We start from the raw sequence: 14,918 nt of genomic DNA on the forward strand, positions 1-14,918 counted from the left end.
CAACACACTTTTTTTTTTTTTTTTTTTTTTTGCATGGATGACTTTTCTACAGTAGGAACATTAATGATAAATGGAGAAAATGTCTACAATGCAAAAACAAAATGATCTTAATGGCCCTAATGGACTCTCTTTTGATTTGGGGGTTAAATGTGACCCATCTTTTGACCAACTTTGTGAGATTCACCCTAGTAGTTCAGACACACATTGAAACAGACTTAATGCTATAAAACAAGGTAATCTGAGTTACTGCCTCTCCAATTACTTTATAAAATTGTACAATGAATGTTTTAAGATATTATTTAGCACCATATTTTATTTCCACAAACCTACAAAAATATTAAAATTGTCATGGCTTCAGGTTTGTGCAGCAGGCTGCAATGCAAATGTTGAACAAGCTTGAACCAGAACATTGTTAGTCAAACCACAACAACATTTTAAAATGTTTAATTTAGAATTGGAAAATGACATCTTTACATGACCAGACCCATCAGATGGACGACAGGCAACATAGGCATCTATGAATAACCACAGGCACACTATGGGCAGACTTGCACTATACTCTATACAGACAAAGCCACATGGAAAGGCTGTGGCCTTTTTTCTTATCTGAACTCACGTGAACTGCAAGCAGCCCATCGGTTCCTTTGCTGACAACCTCTCTTTTGGTCGTTAGATGAGATACATTATATGGTCGACTTTGATTTGCATTAAAAAAAGAAAAGAAAGATAACTCTGTTGTGGCTTCCAGGCTTGTCCTTAAATATCTAGGTCATAATATTTACAGGGCCGTTCACCTTGCACTCATTTTACAGAACAAAACTTCACTGCAGGGAAGGATGGGTTATTTTTTTTTTTTAAATTCAGTAAAAGGTTTATTTCAGTGATCCCTCGTCCAGGCCATCGAACAGAACAAACTGGAGGGGAGGCGGGACTTGAGTCGAGAGCAGGGGGTTAGCTAAATGTCAATCGTCTGTGAGGTCCTGCACAAAGAGGACTTCTGACCGGCTCAGACCGGCCTCCTTCAGAGTGGGGGGATTGGGCTGCTCTTCCGTCGGCAGGCAAGGCAGGACCCGGCGTGGGAAATTCGTTACTATTTGGAATTTCTCAGGGGTCTCTTTCAAAGAAAACAGGAAGTCGTGGATTACCTAAAAAGGGGGGGGGGGGGGGGGGGGGGAGTTTTAGCCACTGGTTTTTTAGTCCAAAATTACAGTTTTTAAAATAATAAGTAGTTTTATTGTAATATAAAAAAATACTGAGCTTCCCCAAAAACATCAACGTCAAAAAGCAAAACAAAGAGTGTCTCATGAGTCTGTTCTCTTATCTTTAACCACAGATGCTGTAGACGCTGATATCATACTGTTATGGTTGTCAACACTGTATAAGCGATGCAAAAAGGCAGATGAAGGGTGTTTACCGTCAAAGACTGGCTGAAGAGGAATCTCCGCTCCACACGAGTGTCGTTAGGCAATTTGAACACTATTTTGACACTGTCAGGGTCATCCAAGGGTGGCTCAGGGGGAAGACACTCAGACTTGCGCTCCTTCTCTTCTTCCAGTGTCTGTCATTAGACAATCATTAGGAAGTCATTAAGTGTGATTAGTCATAGCTACAGATGATGGAAATTTGTCAACTAACTAAACAAACAGTCATCAAGAACAGCTACTCATGATGTGCAAAGAAAGGGCAATATACGTAATGGTTCACATGTGTTTGAAATTGCAACATACTTTATCCATGGACTAGGGCTGGGTAAAAAAAAAAAAAAAAAGTTTTGATTTTTATCAGTTGTTATTTTGAAGAGCAGATATCGATCTTTTAGTCTATGCTGTTTTCAGCCGATGAATGAACAAAACTTTGTAGCTCACCTCCCATCCAATAAATCGGAATAAGCTTTATGCTTTGTTATTTCTGATATGAAACAAAGTCTCAGTTTTCAAATTCTATTTTTGTTTTTTTACAAAATCAAAACAACAAATAAAACAATAAAAGTACTTTTTGGTGCTTTTTAATGTGGCGTGACAGGTCGCTGTAGCGCTCAGTTCAAGCGAAGCGGCAGCACAGAGCACAGTGAACTGATCATCTTGATCTTTCTACATGTAATCGGTCAATCAGTGTATCAACCCCAGAAAGATGTTACATTTACCTCAGAAAACCCATTCAATGCCCAAAAGTTTTTCTAGCTGACAAACAAGTTAACTCTAGAGTGGAGCATTTCACTAAATATACGTACTATATTGCATATTCATTGTATTTTACGTAACCTGTTCTTGAATATTTAAAGTTAGTTTTGGTTAGTTCACCCAAAAATTAAATTTCTGTCATTAATTGCTCACCCTCATGTCGTTCCACACCCGTTAGACCTTTGTTCATCTTCAAAACACAAATGAAAATATTTTGATGAAATCTGAGAGGTTTTTTTAACCTCCATTGAAAGCAACGAAATTACCAACGTTCAAGGTCCAGAAAAGTAGTAAAAACATTGTTAAAATAGTCAGCGTGACTACAGTGGTTCAACCTTAATGTTATGAAGCGATGAGAATACTTTGTGCGCAAATAAAAAACAAAAATAATGACTTTATTATAGTCCCGTCATACTGCTATGCTATTTTAATTGCAGCGCTTCCGAGTTTACGTCCGAATGCAGGCTCAGTATTGGCTGGCTCAATAGCGCAGCAGTATGACAGGGGATAGATGAATTTGTTGAATAAAGTCGTTATTTTTGCGCACAAAATGTATTCTTGTCGCTTCATAATATTAAGGTTGAACCACTGTAGTCACATTGATGGTTTTAACAATGTCTTTACTACTTTTCTGGACCTCAAAAGGTGCAATGACGTTGCTGCCTATGTGTGGATCAGATACCCTTGGATTTCATCAAAAATATCTTAATTTGTTTCACAACATCCAAACAAACAGAACTTTGACATCAATCGAACTTGGGTGTGCACCAAAAGTGTGAAAGCACCCTAAAAAAGATTGAATTATTTGGTATATCCTATAATTTATCATTTAAACAATTGACAGCTAATGTATTTCTAGAATCATTTATTTTTCTTTATATAATAGCAAATCACTTACTCTTCGTCTCCTTTCCTCTGCAAGGATGCTCTGGCGGGCCTTCTCCTCCTCTTGACGTTTCTGCTCTTGTTCTTCTCTTTTCTTTCTGTCTTTTTCCTGGTCTGCACGGAGGGATGCCAGGTAAGCTTCATCCTGCTGCTGCCTCAGTACCTGTGTCTGATTCCTCTCCTCCCTGTAGTTACAAAACAGAAAATTATATATAGAGGTGCAAGACTTCCAACTCTTCAGAAAGCCAACTATGTAACCTTACCTCTCTAGTCGTTCTGACATCAGATATGTCTGGTTTGCCTCCATGATGAAAGTCAGCTGGTTGATAAGATCCTCAGGCTGGATCAGCCCCTCCAGTCTCCCAACAACTGTCATTTTGCGGTCTTTCAGCATGATCATAGCCAGGAAAGGATAGGTGTTCTCACGCAGGGCCTGAGACACTGAACACACAACAAAGATAATGAGCTCAAACCACATCTCGTGAGATACTGATGACGCCATAACGATATTCAGAAAGAGATTAATCAAAGACTTGGTAGTGAAGTTGGTTACCTCGGTAACCCTCTGGCTTGCTGGTGGAACACGCCCAAAACAGCATCCTTGTGTTAACGAAGGTCAGTACCTCTTCTGAACATAATGTGGCTCTGAGAGAGACAGGAGCTCTAGTTATGAGACCAGAAGCTCACCAGATGTAAACATGAGAATGGAGGAGAACATCACAACTTTAAAACCTACCGGCAGAACTCATCTGTGTCCTGGTGATCATCTCCATGAAGATAAACTAACAAGTAGCGAAGTTCTCGCTTGGCATCATTCAGAGCCTAGAGGAAAGATTTTAATTAGATACAAGTTGTTTCAGTCTGTCTGATAAATGGGTGAATATTTGTAAAGTTAAATGCTCTTTATCTTTTATTCAGTCCTAAACAATGTAAGAATTTTAAGGTAAATACAGCAGTTCATTTTATTTCTTTAGTTTTGAGACTTTCTGTGTTAACATACCTGACTATATGTTCCCTGGTAGAATACAGGATGTGATCGACCATATTTCTCCTCAAAACTATGAATAAAGGACATGACATCTCCAACAGGATCTGTGACACGGCCCCTCGGATCTGGCCGAATGAATCTCAGGGCAAACCTGAGAAAATTTAGGAGAGGAAGAAACATCAGTAAAGACTAGTTACTACGTTATTGTGATATAATACAGGTCTATATAACCATTTCAAAGATTAAATTGCCTTAATACCTGAATATGTCCAGAATAGTATAATACGTAAACCTGAAGGGAAGCATTATCAAGTAGTAACTCCAACCTAATAAGCCCTGTAAAAAAAAAAAAAAAAAAAAAAAAAAGGAGGAAATGTTTATATAAGGAGTTGATTTAATACTTGTAGTGGACCATGTTGCAAAATTTTGTCTTGTCAAAACACTGCTGTGCTACTACATTATTACACTGAACTCTATGTCATACCAAGCCAAAACTTGCATATTACTACTTGACATTTTTATATTTACCACAGCTGCATAAAAATGTTTTAGGCATGTATAATTTTTGAAAACATTGGTACAAAATATGAGCACTGTGAAGAAAGGAAATAAAAGACAGAACAAAAAACGAAAAAGACCCTCTTACTCTAGGCTGTGGCCTTGAGACAATATAGCTATACACTCTGTGGTCTGTTGTGTTGACTTGTAACGGTCTGGCGGGTGGCGGGTTGAAGACACTCGGAACTCCTTCTTGCTCATTTAGTCTGTCTTGTACTGCGGCCTGCAACAAGGAGAGATTCCCATTAATCCCATAATAATTATATGGTTCCTAATACAAAAGGATGAACAAAACTAAAAAGAAAGGATCAATTCATCTTGTTTACCAGCTCTCACCTCAATGTTCCAATTGTGTTGTTCTAATGTGCGCCGACATTGGTCCATTGACTCCAAGCCTGTCAGGTCCTGAATATTTTTTGCAAATAAAAGTCTCTAGGTTAAAAAAGGAGCTGGACTTGATTTTCACAGTAAGTTAGACAATAAATATCCAGTTGCCTGGCATGTGTATAAAATGTGTGCCAAAAATGTTGTTAATGAATGAAACATTTGGGTGGTGATATTTAAAATAAATAAATAAATAAATAAATAAAAATATAAAATTATAGATTAGTGTAGATTAGAGAGTGTTTTCAAGATCAGTCACTATTTAAGGGCATATTTCTTTTATATTACTCTCTCTGACTCGGTAGTAAATGTGGAACAAGTAACGGAAACTTCTCTCATGACGGTTACTTGCATCCAGATTAAAACACACACACACACACACACACACACACACACACACACACACACACACCTTCCCCAAATTCAGCAAGTTAGAAGTTGAAGTATTGCCAAACTGGGAGCAGATTAGGACTGCGTCTCAAAACCTAGTGAGCTGTCTAGATAGAATTTTTTTATATTTTGACGCACCGTTCTGTACGACTAACTGTTCTCCCCATTTAAAAAAAACAAAAACAAATTAAACAGTGCTACCAAACTACAAACAACATTTTGGGCATCATAATCCCACTTTCCTCTGGTCAAACCTGCTGTTTATGTAGGCAGCTCTCTAGGTTGAGACAAATGACTCGCTGCTTAACTGACAGCTGCCATTTCAACTAAAACAAAAGACACTTGTATACACGAGAAAGTCTTTATATAGACACAAATCAAGAGGATATTATTCAGATCAATTCTGTATTTACTAGATGAACTGAAGCTGGTCTCGGCTGAGTAAAAACTAACGATCTTAACGTGAGTTAGCTCGCTGACTTGTCATTTATACCAAAAGCAGCTGAGCTAGATACCGCGAACACTATTTTTCTGATAATCGAGTGTATAAAAGATCGAATCGGTATGTGTTAACAAAACAAAGTAATTGGTACCTGAAACTGGAGGAGTTTTTCAGTTTGAGCCTGAGATAATTCCTGTTCTTCTGGCGCCGCCATCTTACCTCGCCGAGCCCTAACAAAACGTGATGACGTATAAAGCGTGCTGACACGACGAATACGTTAAACGTTGCACCAACAATTCTTTCTTTTTGCGCCACCTGCTGCGCAGGAGTCGTGTGGCGCATGTTTTACCTACATTTTGTTTTCACCAAGAAAAAAGTTCATTTATAATATACAATAAAACGTGTTCTTGCCATTTTTATTTGAACAATTAAAAACACGAATTAAGTGCAGATTAGATAGACAGACAGACAGACAGAGACAGACAGATAGATAGATCGAACTACTGAGTCAAAGATACATCCCAGGATGCGCTGGGACACATCTTGTTGATTTTCCTGAAGTCATCAGGTGTTTCCAGTCTTTCAACATCATATACCCTTACCCAGGAGGTGACCCAGTCAGGGTTGATCAGACCCTGGCTTGTGTCCCAACAGCACTGGCCCACGGATTGCTCCTCTTAAGCTACAGAAAGCTAAGGCCCTTTCTGCAGCCTCCATGGCAGACTTGATGGCTTTCCTCTTTTCAACCCCTGTAATGCCAAGCAGCATGTAGACCTTACACAGTAACAGACCAGCGAAGCATCTACAGTGCCCTCCATAAGTATTGGAACAGTAAAGACAAAATTGCTCTGTTAGCTGTGGTGTCAAGACATCTATAAATATGATTAAAAGATTAATATGAGGCAGAAGTACATAATGTCACATTTTAGCTGTTTCAACACAAAATGTTTAAGAAGTACAGCACTTTTAGAGCTTCATCCTTCTGCCTAATGTGAGCATAAGTATTGGGACGGTTTAACTTAAAGTAAATGTAAATGTGTAAAAGCTAATATTTAATTGTAAATCCCTTGTCGTTGTCGGTTGCTGAAGCTTGCCAGTGGTATCTATCTTTTTCAGGACATTCCAAACTGGACATTCCAAGTCAGTCCCCAGATTTAAATCCTATTGAACAAGCATTTCACCAGCTGAAGAGGAGACTAAAGACAGAAACTCCCCGTAACAAGCAATCTTTAAAAATGGCTGCATTAAAGGCCTGGAAAAGCATTTCAAAGTGTGAAACCAAGAGTCTGGTGATGTCTATTTGTCACAGACTACTCGCTCCTGTGATTTTAGCTTTTACACTTTTACATTTGCTTTAAGTTAAACCGTCCCAATGCTTATGCTCACATTAGGCAGAGGGATGAAACTCTAAAAGTGCTGTGATTCTTAGTTGGTAAAACATTTTGTGTTGAAACAGCCAATAATAAAACGTGACATTCTGTACTTCTGCCTCATATTAATATTTTAATCATATTTATATATGTCTTGACACCACAGGTAACAGAGCAATTTTGTCTTTACTGTTCCAATACTTATGGAGGGTACTGTACACCCAACTTTGATGGGCTCACACTCAACTTCTGCAGTCTTCCACCAGCTTGTGATACTTAGACCGCTTCCATTCATTTGCCTCTTAGATGCAGTCCTTTTTTTGGCATTATTTTTTTGTGTGTATTTGACTGTTTATGTGCAATAAGCAGTGAAACAGTACTGAATTTAGTACTGTGAGACAGCTTTATGTGAGCACACTTTAGGTGCAAGCACAAAATCTGTGAAAAATCAATATTTTTCACAACACTACATTGCATTTAGTTTATAATTTCAGATGCCTTTTTTTAAAAGACTACAGTTGAAAAATGTATATATTATATAGAAAATTCAACCCGCCAATATGGCTAGTAGGAGTGACTACATTACACGACACTGCTGAAATCCACCTGCATTTGGCAGGTTGGTGGGTGTTAATGCCTGATTTGAACTGGCTGATGTTAGCATCACATCTGGCCTCAACACAGTTGCCACAATGTGGACTGGGAACTTGAGATTCCTCCCCAGATCATCTTGAAGCTCCCAGTCTGAATCTGAGGTGAACAGCCCGGCTGCCGGTTTGCACTCAAAAAAATTGCTCTTTGGCTGAACATGATTAAATCATGGACAGTGGTTCCATGTGATTGAAACAAATAAAACCAAATGGAATCATCCATGTACAACTAACTAGAATCAATGGTGTTCATTTAACTCGAATGAATAGTTTTAGTTTAACTTAAATAAATGGTTTTCATTTAAATTGACATTCAAATAATCCTACAATGAATGCTTCCCGTTTAGTCCTGTTGTAACAAACTAATTATAACTTTTCTTTAAACATGTGATGTCTGGTGCTGGCAGTCCAGAAGTGATACTGGTTTCATCCACAGCACTACAATACTGGTTGCTTTATTATTAAAGCAATTTGAATTCATGCTAAGCAGGTCCTAAACCCAAGCACTAGCTCCACACTTTACCACAATGGTAACCCCCAAAACCCATAACAGAAACTTTTAAATACCAACATAATAGAACATTGAATATTAACAAATCTCTCCATTTTCTCATCTTGCTAAAAATGCATAAAATAACACTATTTTACCATTTACTCTCTAAATTCAGCCCCTTTGCAAAGCATGATGGGAAGCGAAAGTCCTGTTTGATTGGGTTATTTGATTTAAACATGTTATTTCAAAATGAAAACATCAAGTTGTCAAAGAGTAACCATTTCAAATCAATTTACCTTCTAGCAATCACATTTGAACCAGAAACCTGATAAAATGGTGTTAAATAAGTTGTTTAAAGTGAACAGCATCAAAAAAATCTTTGATTTTTTGAGTGTGGGCTGTGAATGTGGCTGCTCCCTGGCCCTGATAAAGGTGATGTTCCTCCGATGGCAGCTGTGCTTGTTGTTGGCCATGGCTTTGGAGATGGACTCTGCAATGGACTTTAGCACCTGATCGTGCTGCCAGCGGTAGCGGCCCTCCCCCAAGGCTGTTGGGCAGCTGTTTAAGATGTGCTTTAGGGAACCCCTCCCAGGGCACAGAGGACATGCTGGTGAGTTGTTCCTACCCCTAATGTGGAGATTTGCTTGGCTAGGAAGGACATTATAGACCACTCTAAGAACATGATCCACAGGGGATCTGCCTGCTAGATCTCAGTCCAGGAGATCATTTTCTCCAGCACGGCTTTCCACCTCGTCCCTGGTGCCACATACCCACCATCCTGCAGGTCCTTTCCTCTTTAGCACCAGCCCGCACCTCCTCCAGGACTAGCTGGCAGCAGTCCATTCCATGGGCCTTGTCATAGCGGGGTTGTGGGTTGGCTCCTAACCCTGCTCGGCCCATAGCTAGCTATCCGTACCCACCAAAGCCCTGTGTCTCAGCCGGGACTTAGCAATCTCCAGGCCTTTCTGTGCTCTCCACTTCCTGCCTGTCCGCACCATGATGCCTGCTGATGCCACTCTCAAGTCCTTAGAGTACCGATAGAGTAGTGATGCAAGAGACCTTGAAATCCTTGCCAAGGCTGCAAAATGGGAGCTAGAGCTCGTTTCCCTTTCCATTGAGTGCTGCGCTGCTCAAGCAGCATGGCAGTCCCAGCCACCTGCGGAGGAGGCTACTAACCTTCTCCATGGTCTCCACTGTATTATAATGACAATATAAACAAGAATAAAGGGAAAAATGTACTGAGATCCATGGGGGAGAAAAAAGTTTAATAAAGGGGGTTAATAAAGGCCTTCGCGTCAGTTACATTTTTTTTTTGTAAGTTGAATACAGAAGGCGTAGTTCGTAGCATAAGCGTTTTTGAACTGCGAGAGGCGTTACACTTTCTTCATACGTTGAATACAGAAGGCGGTCTGGTGGAAGCTAGATATTTCACTAAATGCATCACTTCGGAAGGCCTTTATTAACCCTCCCTGGAGCCGTGTGGAGTACATTTATTATGGATGGATGCACTTTAAGCTTTAAACTCTTAGCCCCTATTCACTGCCATCATGAAGCTGGGAAGCGTCAGGATATTTATTAATAGAACTCCAATTGTGTTCATCAGAAAGAAGAAAGTAATATTCACCTAGGATGGCTTGAGGGTGAGTAAATCATGGGGTAAATTTTCCTTTTTTAAAGTGAACTAATCCTTTAATACCATATATTACCAGGAACACATTGTGCAGTAGACACCGCTTTATTCAGCAAAACAAAATACAGCAAGAGAACCATATGACCAGTCATTAGACCATATCTTTTCCTGTCTAGACACAGGAAATAGTCTCACTCTAGTTTCTTGACCGCCTTCCTCTTAAGTTTCTTTTGTTGGAATAGAAGGTCAACATACAGACAGAGATCCACAACACTTGAAGCACAGAGAAGACCACCATGCAGAGCACCAGAGTAACCACCAGAGAAAACATCTTGTCCTGAAGTGAAAATGACATTTTCATATTGGAAAATTTTAATTCAAGACCAACACAACTCAGCCAGTCATATACACACACTTAAGTGGGTCATCACTTCCCCTGTACGACATGCCTGTAATGGGACAAAATAGCTGCCTAAAGAGGTTAAGTTACCTCTTAACCTCTTAATTTATACGGAAGATTACCTGACAGGTATAGGTTCTTGACGGCATGTTGCACCTGATCTTGGCAATGTTCAGAGGTTGGTATCTCTCCAGACAGTGTTCTGCAGACAGCATGGACCCGTATGTGGCCCCCAGCCCATGCATGTTGATGGGACTGACTGCATGCAACATCACCAACTAAAAAAGGCAGGAAAGAGATTTAAGTTACATTTGTCACTTTATTAGTTAATCAAGCAGCACTCATATGATACAGTACAAATTTACCTTCTCTTTCAGTTTGGGGAAATGGACACAAGCCCAGTCAAAGAGATGATTAGCAAATCTCATCTTGTATCTACCATATTCTTCACCTCTTTCAGTCTCATTGACATTGTTCCACTATCCAAACCACTTTGGATTGACCATAGTATGGATCACCATACGTGACTGCCCTAAAAAACAAAAACAAACACAAAAAGACCCACAAAGGTCACTTTAGTAGGTTAATTTACTTTGATGGTTCTGGGAGTACAAAATGCAAATGAAGTTAACCTGGGAAATGAGGTGGGATCCTTTGCAGAGGGGAAGGTAATGTACATCATGGGGATGCTGTCAGGTGCATCCTCCTTGTCTAAGTCAAAGTACTCTTCCATGCCTAAATAAAAAATAAATAAATAAAGTTAGAGTATCAAGATGTGTTTTTAACATACCGAACAAAGTGATCGGACTTGAACACCTACACTTCATCCATATTGTTGCTCTTGTAGAGTCGCATGTTAGTTGAGGAGATGCCCAGTTCTTCCTTAGTGGCATTAAAGCCTGCAAACACCTGGAAAAGTATTAGAGTACGAAAATAATCCTGGATCTCTGTGAGAAGCAGGAGACGCACACATTAACCCAGGGGGAAAAGATCTGGCCAGTAATCAAGCGTTTCATGAGGAAAATACATTAGACTGCTTGTTTTGAAGACATTCAGTCACTTACTCGGATTTGCCTAGATCTCTGGAGTCAAAAGCTTCTTGAAGGTGCTGAACATGCCAATATTTGAAATGACCACAGGAGCCCGAATTTCAATATCTTTACCTCCTGTCTTCAAAACCACTCCTAAACAAAGAGACTGCCCTTTTTCATTTCATTTCATGCATCTGAAAGGTACTAAAGACAAACATGTAATGATGCCACCAGATTTGTGAGGCCATTTTCAGTACAAATAAACTTACTGTCATATTACTAAGACAAGGCATTATAACATGGCCCTAGCTCATAACTCACCATATGCATTTCATTTTCCATTAACTAGAATGCTGGACACAGGAGCATTGACCAGGACCTTTCCTCCATGCTTCTCCAAAACCTGAATGATGTGGTACGGGATCTCACTAGCACTATTACACACCTCGCTTTGAGTGGTGCAAGAAAAGGGCATCAATCATGCCGCTGGAGTTTTTGGGTGGGACACCTTGAAGGAAAAAAAAAAAAACTATTTAAAATCTCAAATGCATTAAATGAATAAGTTGGCAACACAACAGACATTTCTCTTTTACCATAAAATATTTGAGAAAATACAGTGAGGTGGTCAAGGTTGCTGGTAAGAGTCTTGACCATGTCTATTGTACTGGTGCAGGAGTATCTGAAAATTAGGGAGATCAAGTCAGCAATTCCACTCTACAATATAAAGCAAGCAAACCAGAGTGGGATCATCTTCAGCATACACAGCAGATAGATCTTCTTGGAACAAATCTATAAGGAAAAGACAACTTGTTACACCAAAACCATACTCCGTAATGTATGATAAGAAACTTCAAAAAGATATCGGCTAAATACCTTCATGATTTTGAAGAACTCCTCTACTGCTTTAGCATCATTGGGAAACTGCTTCTTCAGATGAGCCTCCATCTGCTTCTTGCCATTGTAAATAGTGTATTTTTTACTTTGAGTTCCTTTACCAATAACAACAGTGTCCACATGGGAACACTGCTCAGCAAAATGCACCTGGCCATCAGTGATCAGATCCAACGCACTTTTCAGGAAGCTGTTCTCATGAAGTTGTCCAACATAAATGAGAGAAGTCGAGATATTCAGCATTTGATCACTTATGTAACTTCATGAACATCGTTGAGGTTCTTACCACAGTCAAACTCAAAGCCTTTCTCAGTGAAGGTCCTACACAGGCCTCCTGCCTGCTTGTTTTGCTCCAACATCAGGACTTTCTTTCCTAGTTTGGCTAAAGTTGCTGCTGCAGTCAAACCACCAATACTGCTGCCAATCACGATGACATCTAAGTTTCGGGGCACTTCAAATTAATCAAATTCTGTTGATCAAGAAATAATACTAGTTAACAGACACCTGTCATTTGCTTGCTTCACTAGCATGTAATACATCAAAAGTTTATGTACCTTTCTAGAGCACTCTGTTCTTTTTCTTCTGGTCTGCAACAAGTGGACCAGGAGGCCTGATAGTTCAAGGGATAGTTCACAGTCCACTTCTCCAGCCAAACAAATACCGGAACGTGCCACGAGCCCAATCCACAAACCATTCTAAGAAAAGCAGAATCTACAACATTGCTGGAAAAAAGAGGAGCTGGTGTTTTCAGCTTCAGGAGAGAGTGCTAGAGAATTTGTCCTTTATAACATAATAAAAGCTCAAGCAGCAGCTCTTTCTAGAGACTGTAGACAGCAGTTTACTACTGGTGACTGAGTTAAGGCCCTGTTAGTCTAAATTGTGGGTGGAAACACTTAATCAGATTTGCAGACTGATTACTTTGCAGAACATTTAACTGCTGTTTTGCATAAAATGTGAACCAATGAGGAAACACAAGAGTTTTTATTATATTTTATAATCAGGTCAAGTAAATAAATCAGCTTGACCTTTTGTATTGATTTGGATAAATATTTACTTCCTTATCAGCTTCCTCTAATGCAATCTCTTTATCTTCATCTGTACTTGGGTCAATTTTTGTAAGTTGTATAGGTGAGAAATCAGACATTCATTGATTTAGTTTAAAATATATTTTAAGACATGATTGTTTGTAAAGTGATAATCTGGCACCATTCAATTGTTTGGAAAATGACTCTTCCGCAAACTGATAATCAACTCCGAAGTGGGCAGATATGTTTATGTTGTGTGTTACGGGGTAACGCATTACAAGTAACTCGAGTTATGTAATCAGATTACTTTTCAAGTAACCAGTAAAGTAATGCATTACTTTTTCAATTTACAACAAAATATCCAAGTAACTTTTTCACATTTATTGGCTCTCCTGTCCCCATGTTGAGAGAAATAAAGTGCAGAGGCGTTGTGTGTGCTGTGTAAACATGATGGTTATTGTAGTTCTAGACTAAGCGAACATGCATTTACTCATCTCACTTGCACGAAAACATCAGTATTCCTCAAAATGAATAAAAACAGTGAAATGTAATCTCAGAATTTTATGCAATCCTGTAATAATTGACTATATTAAATTACACAAATATACTTTATGTATTTAATACAATGTCTTTGCTTCTGACCTTCGATGATCTAATTTAACCATACTAATAAGCAAAAATTACTTTAGATTTAGAAATAAGAATGTTGAACTTCTCCTGTATCTTGTTCTTCTTTAATCCAGAATGGCAACACATCTGAAATGTTTGTTTGAGCTGCGCCCTCTACTGTACAGGCGTGAATTTGCAGTTCCTTCAGCCTGAGGCTTATTCACTTCACTTTTGGTGTGAAAGGGCCTTAACATTTGCCAAAAATAGAACTTTTTTGTTGTTATTAAAAAAACAAACAGCCCAGCCGAGAAAAAGTAACGCAAAAGTAATGTAACGCATTACTTTTCATAAAAAGTAACTAAGTAACGCAATTAGTTTTAGGGAGTAACGCTATATTGTAAAGCACTACTTTTAAAAGTAACTTTCCCCAACACTGTGCGTTACTGCATTTCATCATGCAAATATGCATATGTAAATACAGACATTACAATTCACTGGTCGATCTCATGGGGTATTACATCTGCACAAATTACACTGGCTGCATTTGAAAGCAAAGGAATTGCCTTGCAGTCCATTTTGTGTGTGTGTGTGTGTGTGTGTGTGTGAAGGCAATTCAGGCATCCAAAGCACTATGTGCAATGATCTACAAATCAAGTGAGCTTTAGAGATCACAAACCAGTTTTAATTAAAAAAGAAATTTTCTTTACATACGGCATCCTAGGCAGCATAGGAATAAAACTGTATTTTAAATTAGTGCATGTATGTTGTTTAAACTCGGTGAACGACCCATAACGAATCATTTGAGTGATTCAAAGATTCCCTCACAATACTAAAATTGATACTGCAATATAATTCAATAGTAAACAATCCAGAACGAGTCTTTTTGCTGAAGAGAACCAAATAAGCGAGTCACTGGCAACTCTGGTCAAGTTTAAGACGACTCTTGATTGCCAACGCCTCAGAATCAATTCCAGTCCTACTTCGGATTTATT

The 14,918-nt window shown here is 39.0% G+C and overlaps 1 protein-coding gene and 1 pseudogene across 1 annotated transcript; both read right to left on the reverse strand.

Moving 5' to 3' along the window:
* Positions 1–428: 428 nt before the first annotated feature.
* Positions 429–6,130, reverse strand: faf2 (Fas associated factor family member 2). The gene is made up of 11 exons (XM_051859585.1): positions 5,979–6,130; positions 4,948–5,016; positions 4,700–4,834; positions 4,313–4,389; positions 4,066–4,204; positions 3,802–3,887; positions 3,619–3,710; positions 3,329–3,506; positions 3,079–3,250; positions 1,415–1,558; positions 429–1,145 (listed from the first exon to the last, which is right to left on the reverse strand). Exons 1-11 carry the CDS (start codon positions 6,039–6,041, stop codon positions 963–965), a joined length of 1,338 nt encoding a protein of 445 aa, XP_051715545.1. The 5' UTR covers positions 6,042–6,130; the 3' UTR covers positions 429–962.
* Positions 6,131–10,056: 3,926 nt separating this feature from the next.
* Positions 10,057–14,875, reverse strand: LOC127494748 (inactive all-trans-retinol 13,14-reductase-like; annotated as a pseudogene).
* Positions 14,876–14,918: the final 43 nt, after the last annotated feature.

The sequence above is a fragment of the Ctenopharyngodon idella genome, chromosome 14 (genome assembly GCF_019924925.1).
Source record: "Ctenopharyngodon idella isolate HZGC_01 chromosome 14, HZGC01, whole genome shotgun sequence".
Classification (NCBI taxonomy): Eukaryota; Metazoa; Chordata; class Actinopteri; order Cypriniformes; family Xenocyprididae; genus Ctenopharyngodon; species Ctenopharyngodon idella.

What these genes read in the sequence shown, in the direction of transcription:
- faf2 (XM_051859585.1), bottom strand. Translation starts at nt 6,041, where the DNA reads ATGGCGGCGCCAGAAGAACAGGAATTATCTCAGGCTCAAACTGAAAAA. An exon ending in TCTCAAGGCCACAGCCTAGA is followed by an intron (nt 4,390 to 4,699) that starts GTAAGAGGGTCT and finishes TTTTTTTTACAG; the next exon opens with GGCTTATTAGGTTGGAGTTA. An exon ending in CAGAGGAAAGGAGACGAAGA is followed by an intron (nt 1,559 to 3,078) that starts GTAAGTGATTTG and finishes GTCTAATGACAG; the next exon opens with ACACTGGAAGAAGAGAAGGA.